Consider the following 13,099-nt stretch of genomic DNA (forward strand, 5'->3'; position numbering starts at 1 on the left):
TTGCAATGGCCTCTAGTAGAAATTAATTCCTGGTAAGTCACTTTCTGGGGACAAAAGGCTCAGATGCTCTTGTTTTAGGATGTAGAATTCAGCCAGAGGAGAAAGTAGCTTAAGACGACAGGATTTGAAGTCTTATTTCCTGATATTTGGACAGCTGTCCTCTGACAGGCTAACAGCAACACAACTCTACCACTTACTCTGGTTGCTCTGCAATGTTGATGCTTTATCTCCACAAAAAAACACATGCCTGGAGGAGCTCTGCTGTGTGGTGGAGTTGCTAATGTTAACGGTTAGCTTCTAATCGCCGAGATGTTCTTTGCCGTTTCCTGGACGCTAAACCAACAACAGCCTTCCCCGTTGTGAGCCACGATGGATGAGTCTATGAATGCAAAGTGATAGGGCTGCAACTAACGACTACTTTAATAGTCGACTAGTCACCGACTATTGAAACAATTAATCAACTAATCAGATAATTATTAAATTTTTCTTAAATTTAGCTCGAGATTGCTTTAATTGTGTGAAAAATGATGATAAACACAAGAAAGAAGGGTACTTCAATGGAAAATGCATATTTTATTGAACTTTGCTGCTGACAGGCCGATTCATACCAACAGTAAATAAAAATTCCCCGCCTAACACCAGTTAGGCACAGTGCCCAGTCAGTACGGACATAAATGCATAAATAAAATTAAAATACTTTTGTCAGGCACAGTCGGGCATAACATTAAATCTCTCCTTTTAAAAAGTGAAAATACGTTTAAAAGATGTACAACGTACGTCCAAAACAAAACGTATTGGCTTTCGTGCTATTTAAATCTTACTGAGGTGATCAGACTGTTTCAATCAACTGTCCGACGTGCTTTCTCTTTAAGTGTTCATGCATCAGCGACGTGCTGCCGTGATACGCGAGGACTGCTTAGCAAATAATGCAGGTCATCTTTTTATTCGCCGAATCCGGGCTGGAATGCTCCCAAACTTTAGATGTTTTGGTACGCGAAGCTACTGTGTAGGACACCGCCATTTCTGTTAGCTGGCGCTCAGCAGACAAGCTACTGCGCATGTGCGACTATAGGCAGAGATTGTAATGAAGCAAGATGTCTCACTCGGTCGGAAAAAACACGTCTGGCGACAACGTCGACAATGAAATTCATTGTCGACTTTTTCTGTTGTCGATATTTGTCGACAATCAATCCATTTTCTTTCAGAGGCTAATTCAGGAGGACATAATACTATTTTCATGTTCAGCCTACATGTTAAACTGATTCTTTTCAAAAAAAAAAGTTTTTCAGTGAATTCCTTAGATGTTTTTCTGCTTGATGCTAGGGCTGGGCAATAAATCGAAAATTTATCGTTATCAAAATTTTTGACACTTATCTAGATAATTTTTCCCATGTCAATAAATTTGATAATTAAACAAATCTAAAGATGTGTGTAGGTTGGCAACATTCATGTCGCTTTAAGAAGCTGTACCACCTTGAGTTACGTAAAAATGTGACTCAACGTAATACATGTGACTGTCCCATCAAGGGCAAAACTTTTTTTATTAAACCAGTTGAGTTCAGCAGCATCTCTAGTAAAAGACATGTAGCATTTATCTGATTTAAAGTGACAGTGTGTATTTTCCATGGCGATAGGGGGCAGTACAGCGCTGCATGCAAGCATTACTTTTGTGTTCAAATAAGGCCTTATCAACAGATGGCCATTAGGGTCAAAAATCCGTGGGAGGGCAACCTCCGGCAAAATAACAAGAACATCAGATTCCCTTTCATCACTGGCAACGAGTGAAGAGGGAAATGTGAAAACAACAATGTTTATTAATGGGTAAAGTTTTGGGCAGCAGTAGCTCCACAGGTTGAGCGGGTTGTCCAGTAATCGGAAGGTTGCAGGTTCGATCCCGGCTCCCGACAGAGAATTCTGCTGTTGTGTCCTTGGGCAAGACACTTAACCCACCTTGCCTGCTGGTGGTGGTCGGAGGGTCTGGTGGCACCTGTGCTCGGCAGCCTCGCCTCTGTCAGTGCGCCCCAGGGCAGCTGTGGCTACATTGTAGCTCATCACCATCAGTGTGTGAATGTGTGTGAATGTATGAATGATACACTGTAGTGTAAAGCGCTTTGGAGTCCTTACTCTGAGAGGCGCTATACAAGTGCGGCTCATTTATCATTTACAAATCAGTGAATGCATTTTGTCCTCAGACCTCTGTAAAAGGAAACATGGCATCCAATATGGCGTCGCCCAGAGACTTAGACCCGCTCCCATGTATTTTAGAAGAGATTTTCATGGTTATACGTTATGAAACCACCAATATCTTCAACAACTGGCCACCTTGTAATTCATTTACAACAACATTTTGATGAATATTTCGAGAGATTAATGGTCAAAACTACACATTGTCACTTTAAGTACCTGCTCAGTCTTGTGATAGCTTCATAAAGCACCATCTCATCTGTTTGAATAGACAAACCCCCCCCCCCCCCCCCCCCCCCGAGTAAACTGCTCCCTACTTTATAGCTTTCCTATACAATACTGTAGAATAATTAAGAAATAATTAAAAGGCTCTTTGCAATCATTGATTAAAAGCACAACAAGGTGAAAATAAAGCCAAGCTCCATTTAATGAACAGAAACCTTCCTGAGGTCTGAAATTCACTCAAAAGTTTTGCTGATTTTTCAACCGTTACAGGTGCTGGAAAGTATTTTTCCTCCACTTTGCAGAAGATAAAAAGGACATTTATAAACGTTTTGCCAAGATCATCAAAAAGTGAATGAACAGAAAAGAGCTCACAAACCCCCAGAGCCAAAGTTGATGCAGTAGGTTCTCTCTAGTAACTAAACAAATCCTAGAGCATTTTTCTTCATGGATAGTGAACATTTCATACAGAAGATTAAATGTGTTTACTGGAACGTATTCCCTTCAAAAGGAAGCTGAGTCCTTTCTTCCTGTGTTAGTGAAGCGATGTTCGTGTTGTGCAGCTCATCATATTTGCATACTGGTACAATTCTGATGAACATTCATTGCAATTCATCATGTGTTTTTTACTCACCTTCCCGTGGATCTTTGGTGCAAGGGGGAGTCTTCGTGTTGCTAAAGAGATCAGGATACAAAACATTGCTGAAGAGAAGGCAACAGCAGCAAACACGAGACCCCACGAGAGACTGCAGAAGTAACAGGAGCTCTCTGCAGATGTGCACACCAGAACGTGGACGGAGGCTAGCAGCAGGCACAGGAGATAGAAAGGCAGGGAGAACAAGGACGACAGGACAGGAAGGTCGACCGCTGCGGAACCGCTCAGAGCTTCGGGCATGGCCAGCACCAAGACCAACAGGAGCTTTAAGGCCAGGAGAGAAGAGAAACAAGTTTCATCAGTTAGACTAGAAGAAATTTGGTCGACAGCAGAGTTCATGGTGACTGCTAGGAGCCCAAAACATCCGCCCTCCACCACCATGCTGGCGGCTGCCATCAGCATCAATAGTTTCTCCAAGGTCGTTGTCCTTGGCATTTCGTTAACACACATCTGTTTGCTCCAGACTAACAAAATGTTGATTTCTCCTAACATGTAGCTGTGCATTATGGGTAAAGACATTCTCTCTGGCCTCATCTATCCACAGGTCTTGTGGTTCTTTCAAATCAAGCTGCCATGTTTGTTTAAAAGAGCGATGTTTGTTAGTTGGTCTGTCTCGAACTTCAACCTGCTAACTGGTGACTGAAGAGTCAGAGATGGAGCATTACACAGTCTGACCTTGGGCTGAACTTATTGGGATGTCCACATCTGGAAAAACCAATACTTCTCTGTGGAATGGTGGATTCCAATTTTGTTTTTTTGAGAAGACCATTAACCCTTCCCTAATTGATGAGCAGCACCAACCGCTGATATCTTTCCTCGCTGGCATTGTGCCAACACACGCCTGTATGCTCTAGACTAAAAGACTACCAAAATTCCTGGTTTTAGAGAGGAGCTCGCACCGATAATGATCAGTCACTTAATACAGTATATTGATCATTTAAATATCTGCACTTTGTGAGCATTTTCATATTCCGTATTTTATGAAACCACATGGGACAGCAACATGGGTGAAACCCCAGAGAACTCACCTGAAACACAAAGACCATGCCTGCGATCATCGAGTACATATCGTACTTGCCCAGCTGTTTGCTCAAAGCAGAGCTCATGGCAGCTAGAGCCTCCAGATACTGCTTCAGGACTTTCTTTCCCATGTTCATCAGCACCTCCGAGGCATTTCCTTCTAGGTAGAGTTTCATCCAGTTCCCATGAGCTTTTTCTGCCACACGGAACTGCTCAAAACCTGCATCTGGATTTGAAGGGGACAGAATGATAATTTACTCAAGTAATTTAGGCTTTTACAAACTTTTAAGGCTGAAGAGAATATAATCTAATTAAGCATTTGATTTTAAATAATAAAATCAGTTGTATTTGAATGTTAAAAGATCTGAATTAATGTAGAGTCTTTTAGAGTCCTAGAACCCCCCAAGGCACTTTATAAAACAACAGCCATTTACTATCGTCTACAGGTGGTTCAGAACGCCTGTGCTTGGCTTCTGACCAAGTCCTCCAAACACACCCACATCACCCCGCTTCTCCTCCAGCTTCACTGGCTGCCAGTCAACTTCAGGGTTCATTTCAAGATCCTGGTTCTGGTCTATAGGGCCTTACATGGACAAGCACCATCTTACATTGGTGAACTTCTTAGTCCCTACACCCCCAGCAGGTCCCTGAGGTCCAGTGATCAAAGCCTACTGGTTGTGCAGCACCAGGCTAAAGGTCAAAGGTGACAGATCATCTGCTGCTGTGGCCCCCAGACTCTGGACCTCTCTCCCCCTGAGCCTGAGATCAGTGGACTCAGTGGTCTCCTTTAAAAAGCAGCCGATTCCAGTTGAGAGGCTTTCTCAGTTTCGCTGCAACACTGACCGCTACTGGAGATTCAATTCAATTCAATTTTATTTATAAAGCGCCAAATCACGACAAGAGACGTCTCAAGGCACTTCACATAATAAACATTCCAATCCAGGTCAGTTCATTAAGCCAATCGGAAAAAAATGTTTCCTATATGAGAAACCCAGCATCCTCATACTAAGCAAGCATTTAGCAACAGTGGAAAGGAAAACTCCCTTTTAACAGGAAGAAACCTCCATAGGATCCTGGCTCAGTATAAGCAGCCATCCTCCACGACTCACTGGGGAGATCCTTCCTGCCAACAGCCATTGTAATATACAACAACTCTTTGATGACTTGATTATTATTATTATTCTGAGCTACTACAGCAATCAATGTCCCTCTGGGATTAATAAAGTATTTTTGAACTCAATTGAACTGAATTGAATTGAACTGAATTTAATTGAATTTAATTGATGAGCTGTTTCGGGTTTGGTGTGACCTTCGGTTGACTCTTCTCTTCATGCTGCTCCTTCTACCAACTGTCTTTATTGGGATGTCATGATTATCTGTTCTTATTTATTTGCATCTTCCTTCACATTGATTTAAAGGTGAGGGACACTCATACCATTCATACATTTGCAGTGGTCTCTAGTAGCGACGAATGCCTTCCAAGTCGTACTCAGGGGATAAAAAGCTCAGATGTGCTTGTCTTAAGAACTAGCTGGATGCCACAGCAAAAGAGAGCTTAACATGCCAGGATTTGGAGTTTTATTTCCAGATATTTGGGCATCTGGCCCTGGATTGAATAACAGGAATGGGACCCTTCCACTGACTTGCTACGTGGATGTTTTATCTCCACAAATAACACAAGCCTGAAGGAGTTCTGTGGTGTAATCGCTAATGCTAACAGTTAGCATTTACTAACCAAGACCTTCTCTGTTGTTTCCTGGATGCTAAACAAACAACGGCCATCCCCGTTGTGGGTCAAGATGGGTGAGTCCGTAAACGTTAAGTGACGCTGTGAGGTAGATGTGTCAGGTTTTTCTAATCCTAGAGTTTCACCGTCTATCTTCTGTCAGAAGCTAATGCAGGAGATAGGTGTAGGAGACTATTCTCATGTTAAGCCTGCATGAAAAACTCTGTGACCCATTATAATCAGAAATAATGATAAAAAATGACATTTCAGTGCTCCGGACCTTTAATCCAAATGTTTCTTTCCTAATTTTTTGTAAATAATTATTTGCTACAGTTTTATTTTTTTCTTGTGAAGCGCCTTGTGGTTTTTATCTTGAGAGATGCCATATATAAGATAATTTCTTCTTCTCCTTCTAGGGGTGTTCTGATCTGAGTTTTTGCTTGAGATCAGAGTCAGTCATTTGATTTTGAGTGTCTGCCAATACCAAGTCCCGATTCAGTATTTCAGCAATACATTAAAATAACAAGATAAAAGAACACATCCAAATGTTCCTTCCATTCATTTATGTATGTAGTTTATCTGCCACATTGCAACACTCACTCAAGATGTACATTGATAAGAAATGTGTCAATATTATAAATAAAATTAAAAGTAGCCTTGTTGCTCATATTTTTAATTGCTTATGTCCTCATTATGCGGTTGTATTGAGTTGATGCAAGTTCCTGCAAACGGTCGGAAATGTGGCGCCGGAGCAGCTCAGCATGCTCACTTTTCTCTGCACAACACCTGCAACTAACCGCGGCAGCACGGCTCCAGAAGACTGAAACTCAACGTTTTGCTATCGGTCTGCTAATTCTCTCAGTTTATTGGCATATTTTTCAGTGTCGGGCTGGCTCCGTGTTTTTGTCCGGGTTGCCGCAGGTAATTTTGGGTGTATTAGCCTACTTTGTACGTCTCCGTCAGCTCCTCGAGGAACAGACGCACAAGCATTGACAGAGACGTTTTTCTCTCAGACTTCGTCAGCTTGGGATTGTTGAAAAACAATTCCCCGCCAGGACAACAGAGGACATAGCGCCATTCTGAGGTATCCTGCCAACATAACAGTCACGTATGTGGTCCACGATGGTGTGTTTAAATAGTTTTAATGTATTTCAGAGACTTTTGAACACGAACAAATCTGTCCGCCATCCACCTCTTCATGCGATTGGCACCTCTAAACCCACGTTTCTCATCTTTTCCGTCCACGAATAAAAGACTTGCTGCTTATCTTTGTACTCCTTCAGCCACAGGTGAATAAACATTCATGTTTTCATACTTTGCCCACGATGCATTCTTCAATCTGTTCGGTGTCTGCTGCTAGTTAAAAATTGAGGCATGTCTCCGTCACCCTCTGCGAGCCCGTTGGAAGGCTCTTGCGTCGACGCATAATGGCGTTGCATGTCTCCGTCCAGATGTAGATGGAGAAGAATAAATTAGGCCGAGATTCGAACTAGGACTAATAAAGACAGGTGATTCGCTGTGGTGCCAAAGCCGGAGGGGAAAAGCTAAGAGAGAAAGACGTTTATTTTGAAAGAAGCAAATCAGATTCATAGTGTAGCTCTACCTTTTCCACCACGTTAAATGCCCAGTATGAACACATGAAAGTGTCTGTTACACCCCCTTTACTCTCCGGTTCAAAATAAATCCACACTATACACATTTTCTCTTTCCTGAGGCGACATGCTAGTTCTGCATTAGCCTGCTAGCTAACAGCTAATCCCTGTCTACCTTAAGTTGTGTGATGTTATGGTGTTACTTTCACACAAGAGACAAAGAATATAGAGAAAGTTGTTTAAATTAAAAGCAAACAATTGTTATTTAAAATCTCTCTGTGGAAATTTTGCAAGTTTGATGTTTCTTAAGATTAAATCAGACCATTTCCATCCGATTCCTATCATTTTACAAAAAGCATGTTATCGGTCCCGATTTCTGATCATGTGATTAGATCAGAGCATTCTTATTTACCCACACAAGCACACGCTGGCGGTGATGAGCTGCAATGTAGCTACAGCGGCTTTGGAACTAACTGACAGAGGTGGGGCTACATTCACACTTTGCATCGTGAACCATAAACCTTTGACCCTCGTCCCAAAAGGTTAGCACCCCTGCTTTAAACATAATTCTGTTTCTTAAAATCACAGCGTTCAATATTTCACCTTTCAGTTGATGCGTAGTTCTTTTAACAGCAGGAATAAAAAGTGGGTCAGTGCATTGAGCTTCCATCAGCTGGTCTTTACAAGTGAATTCATAAACACCGATTGAGGCGATGTTTATTAACATTGTCGCGTCTTTCATTAATCAACAGCTGGTGTTACTGGGTGCATGTTGTGTGGGAGTCCTACTTACAGCAGTGTTCAACATAAACTGATCTAAATGTTGTGTGATCAGTATAATTTGACATAACCACGGCAAACATGCTTTCGACAATCCTTGTTAGTGCGAGACAAAAAAAAGTGTAGAAATTAAAACGAACGTGTGTTAATAGGGAAACAGCTGGCGAGCCATGTTTGCGCATGCGCCGTGAGCGGTTCTGGTGCGGTTTGGGCCGCAGCCGCTCGCATTTGTTTACTGTGAAGTAAAGTTGAAGTGCTGAAGTTTTGAAAACTAATTTTGAATAAAACTTGAAGAATAACTGGCAATTGCTTTCTCATTTCAAGAGGTCTTTCATATTTTATAACAGGCTGTTTGATATAATGGTTTAAAAACCAAAGAGTAATTTATTAAAGTACTCGATTAATCGATAAAAGATTCGATAGAGTACTCGATTACAAAAATATTCGATAGCTGCAGCCCTACTTCAATTTCATGACAATGATAATAAATAAATTACAGAATTAAAGTTTCATTTATTTGCTCAAACAAGCAGGAAGTGCAACTGAAACTGATTAGAAACAAAGTGCTGCTGCATTCAGCAGTAAATCAAATCCAAAACCAAGGATGATTTATGACTTTTGTCCATGTTGCGCCACTTTTGTGCTGAAATATCAAATATGCTCAAGTCATCATCAAGTCAACAGATGCAAGTCGATTCAAGTCGCAAGTCATTGGCATTCAAGTCCGAGTCAAGTCCGAGTCAAGTCATAAGTCTTTATAGATTTTATCAAGTCAAGTCAGAAGTCATTAAAATAATGACTCGAGTCCAAGTCATGTGACTCGAGTCCACACCCCTGACCATTAGTTCATTCAAAATCCACATTTATGCATTAAAAGAAGACATTTTAGACGCGTTGTGTCATTTAAGAAGAAGCCGCTGGACTGTTGACACACTGATGTATATCATCATAAAGAAACTACTGGCACTTTCTAACTGCTTGTTTCAGTAGAAATGAGAGTCCTGTAATCCCATTTATGACTCCATCGATCGTTCTGATGTGTGACGGATATTTTTTTACAACAGAAAATCAATTGAACGTCAGTATTTTTCCTTTTCCAAGCATTTGCATCAACAATATTCTTTAAACTGAAAAGAAGCTGTGGCCCTGGTGAAGACATTTAGGTGTTGGAGCTATTTGTCAGGCTGCTAACTAAACAAGCCGTGACTCATTCACATGTTTACAGAAAGCAGATGAAATGACGTTGCCTTACATTTTCCCATAATGCTTCAGCAGCTGGTTGAAGGACAAAGCAATGTGGCATACTTAGAGAAAAACACCGGCCAACAGTTATTTGCAATATGCCATCTTTCTCAGCAGCATAAGCATAGAGGTGATGAATAGTGACCGAGGCGTTCTCAGAAAGAGGAATGGAAGAATTATTAGAACCTTAAGCTACAGGCATGAATTACACATTATCAATGGCCCTGACTGTGTTTCGTCTGTCTGAGAGCACGGCGACTGGGTAACGGTCTTCGCAAATGCCCGAGTTTACAGATGCACAAAAAACACAATGATGATTGAAATATAAGAAAGCCAAATGTAAATTTAAAGATGAAACAAGACTGTTTAAACCTCACCAAACTGATGCGTTAACAGGAACACACCATGCAAAAGTCCTTTTGTTAGGGATGGCAATACAGAGGAAAATCCTATCAGACCATGTATGAAAAAATTAGAGTAGAACACCCCCCCCCACACACACACACACACACACACACACCTGTCGACGCTTAGAGGGACTCCTGTTCTTGATGTGGAAGTGCAGCAGCTCTACTCCAAGCTGCTCCCAAATATCCAAGCTCCCAGCCTCAAAGCAGCCAATCAGCCGATGGCTGGGCGTGGCCAATAAGAGCTTATATGTATTAAAGTGGAAGAGCCCTGAAACAGCTCATTCTGGAAGGTACTCAACTGTCCAGAATCATCCATCCATCTATTTCCATCCACTTATCCAGAGTCGGGCCGCGGGGGCAGCAGCCTAAGCAGAGGCCCAGGCTTCCTCTCTTCAGCTACTTGGGCGTGTCCTGGGTCTTCGTTTGGGTCTCATCCTGGTTGGACGTGCCCGGAAAACCTCATCAGGGAGGTGTCCAGGAGGCATTCTAAGTAGATGCCGAGCCACCTCAACTGGCTCCTCTGGAGGTGGAGGAGCAGCGGGTCTACTGTGAGCCCCTCCCAGATGACAGAGCTTCTCACCCTATCTCTAAAGAAGAGCCCAGACACCTGCAGAGAAAACTCATTTCGGCCGCTTGTATCTCATTCTTTCCATCACTACCCAAAGCTGTGTTAACCATAGAAAAATTATAACTTGTTTGAAATTTGGTGACTATCTTGCAGTTAATGGTCAAGTTATTTTCAACTTTGGTTTTTAAAAAAGCTCAGAAGCTGCAAAAATAACCCAACACGAAAAAATCGTAACATTCTCAAACAAGGATTCACGCTGAAGCTGAGAGAGCAAAAACGCTCAGAAATCTTGCAAAATGTGTTTTTGATCAAACACAAATACTGCAAACTGGAAAAAGAAAAGCGTCATATCAAATGGAAAGCTGAATTCTTTTAAGCGAGTCCTTTCTCACTCAAGGAGATTTAATCCGAGCATTTGTCAAGCAGGCACTGTACTTAAAATACCCCTGGTGGATTATTACACCCTGCTGGAGAAAAGCTACGCGATTACCCGAGACCGGTTCTGAAAACTCAACACATCAAAATGTGGGTCCACTGAATTTATTTCCATTTCATCCATTCACTATGGAAACCAGGGACCAAATAGGAGAGAAATGTGCTTCCTGAGCAGAAAGTTTGTTAACGCACAAAGTGCTTTGTGTCAAAGTCTGAACATGCAACATTTGCTCTTTGCTGGTTAGCATCCATTTGGAGCGTCTGTTGAACAGTTCAAACATTTTAATGCGACATTAAATCAAAGCTTGCAAGAGAATCAGGATGAAGCATCTCCACAGTTGCACGCTAAACCCATTTGATCCCACTGAGAGGTGTTTTGCCCTTTAACCTAGAGATGTGGAGCTGAAACTCCTTCCTCAACCTTCCAATGATCCATTGCAGCAAAATGATTTAGAAAACAAAAATGTAAACATGCACCAGCAAGTCAACACATGTGAAGTAGTTGTTTAGTTGGACATATTCTGCCTTTTCTAAACAAATTACAATAGTTCCACCGTGTAACGTACCAAAGTAACCTTTCATTTGCAGACGTAAACCCACCACCTGTCTGGCCTCCAAATCCAGAAAGTTCTGCCAGTTCTTGTTTTCAGTACAAGAAGACACACATTCTCACCCAGGAGCCAGACTGCTGCATCCCCACTCTAAACAAAAGTCAACCTACTCAAAGTTCCTACGTGACTTTAAAACTGATAAGTTGGAATAATCAAATGTGTTGAATGAACAAAATGTTTAAATCAAATGTTTGAATAATCTGTGCTTTAATCAATGTCTATACTCATGTGCATTATAATAAGAGTATTATTAATGATAACATTCACCTCACATGAGTGATTTAAAACAACTCATTCACACAAAGGGTTAACCATCTTTGTTTCTGACTGAAGGAGTGGCTTCCAAAGGATATTTTGATAAAGCCCTCAAACGTGTCAAATTCTGATTAGCCAAATTTATCAACAATGTGGTTTTAATAAAACAGGAATTACTTTCCGATTAATTCAGCTTCCAGCTGACTTCTGATTCGGCCAAATCGGGGAAGAAGCTATTTTGAAACCATCTTCTCCTCTGACCTCCAGTCAAAGCCTCTCTGCAACGCTGCGGGTGATATCAAACGGCTCCTCTAAGAGCCAACGAACAGCCTGACCCCGGCTTTCCACGGGAGCCGTCAGCAGCACGTTACTGCAGCAGCACGTCATAGCTGCTGATAGGAACCGCTGTGGTCAACAGAACCTTTTCCACTGGAGCCGTCAGCAGCACGTCATAGCTGCTGATAGGAACCGCTGTGGTCAACAGAACCTTTTCCACTGGAGCCGTCAGCAGCGCGAGTCGGCCGCGTCTCAGGAGCAGCATGTCGCGGCCTTTACGCGCCGGTTCTATTTTCTACGCGCGACGTCTCTGAAACGGGTCAAGTTTGACATTTTTGGGGAAGGAAAGACAGGAAATCGGACGCGGAAATGGAGAGAAGCTCCTGAGATTTTCAGAATAAAGAACGTACTGCCTTTCGGTTGCTTTACTTTAAAAAAGGTTACTAACTGTGCGTCCCCGTGAGAAGTTATCACCTAGCTAGCGGTCTCCTTTGTTTTTCAGGTCCGTATTGGCGATTATAAAACAGACAGGACATAAAACACAAACCATGTTGTAGTTTTCTCCTGCTTGTTGTTGTGTTTACTGACGAAGTCACTCGTGTGACTTCGTGCTCTGTCGGTGACAGCTGCTCCCCTGCTGCTCCGCGTCTCGTGGGAAGGGCCAAGCAGCAGCTTACGCGAGCAAGACGTGTTGCTGCAGTAACTTGCTGCTGACGGCTCCCGTGGAAACCCGGAATTAGATGCAAACAAGAATTCCAGCTTCCTGGCGTCACCTGGAGAGATCTCAGACTAGACGGGTCCTATCGGAGCTAATCTACGGGTTCCTGATATCGAGAGATCACTCCACCGGCAGTGTCCATCACGACTTCTTGACCACCTGGATTAAACAAGAATCTTCACATAAGGGTGCATACACTCAACAGATTGCGTCGGATGGTTTTCTAAACGAATCTGTAGTTTAACAAACATACAGCCAACTTATTTTACAACCCAGACTTCACAAACTCTCAGATACTTAAGAAAGAATCTACCTTCCATGACAACATCTCATGGCATCACAGAGAAAGCACACGCCTGGTTTGAATCGTACCTCACAGGACGATCACTCAGTGTATCTTGGCTT

The 13,099-nt window shown here is 42.3% G+C and overlaps 1 protein-coding gene across 2 annotated transcripts in view; it reads right to left on the minus strand.

Moving 5' to 3' along the window:
• The window catches only part of pigg (phosphatidylinositol glycan anchor biosynthesis class G (EMM blood group)), a 209,385-nt gene that overhangs the window by 138,940 nt on the left and 57,346 nt on the right, over positions 1 to 13,099 (minus strand). For both annotated transcript variants that reach the window (XM_015953332.3, XM_054737951.2), the window contains exons 7-8: positions 4,090 to 4,307; positions 3,041 to 3,325 (exon numbers count right to left, since the gene is read on the minus strand). In XM_015953332.3, the coding sequence (XP_015808818.3) occupies positions 3,041 to 3,325; positions 4,090 to 4,307 (503 nt within the window). The remainder of the gene's footprint in view (positions 1 to 3,040; positions 3,326 to 4,089; positions 4,308 to 13,099) is intronic.

Source organism: Nothobranchius furzeri, chromosome 1 (assembly GCF_043380555.1).
Source record: "Nothobranchius furzeri strain GRZ-AD chromosome 1, NfurGRZ-RIMD1, whole genome shotgun sequence".
NCBI classification, from domain to species: domain Eukaryota; kingdom Metazoa; phylum Chordata; class Actinopteri; order Cyprinodontiformes; family Nothobranchiidae; genus Nothobranchius; species Nothobranchius furzeri.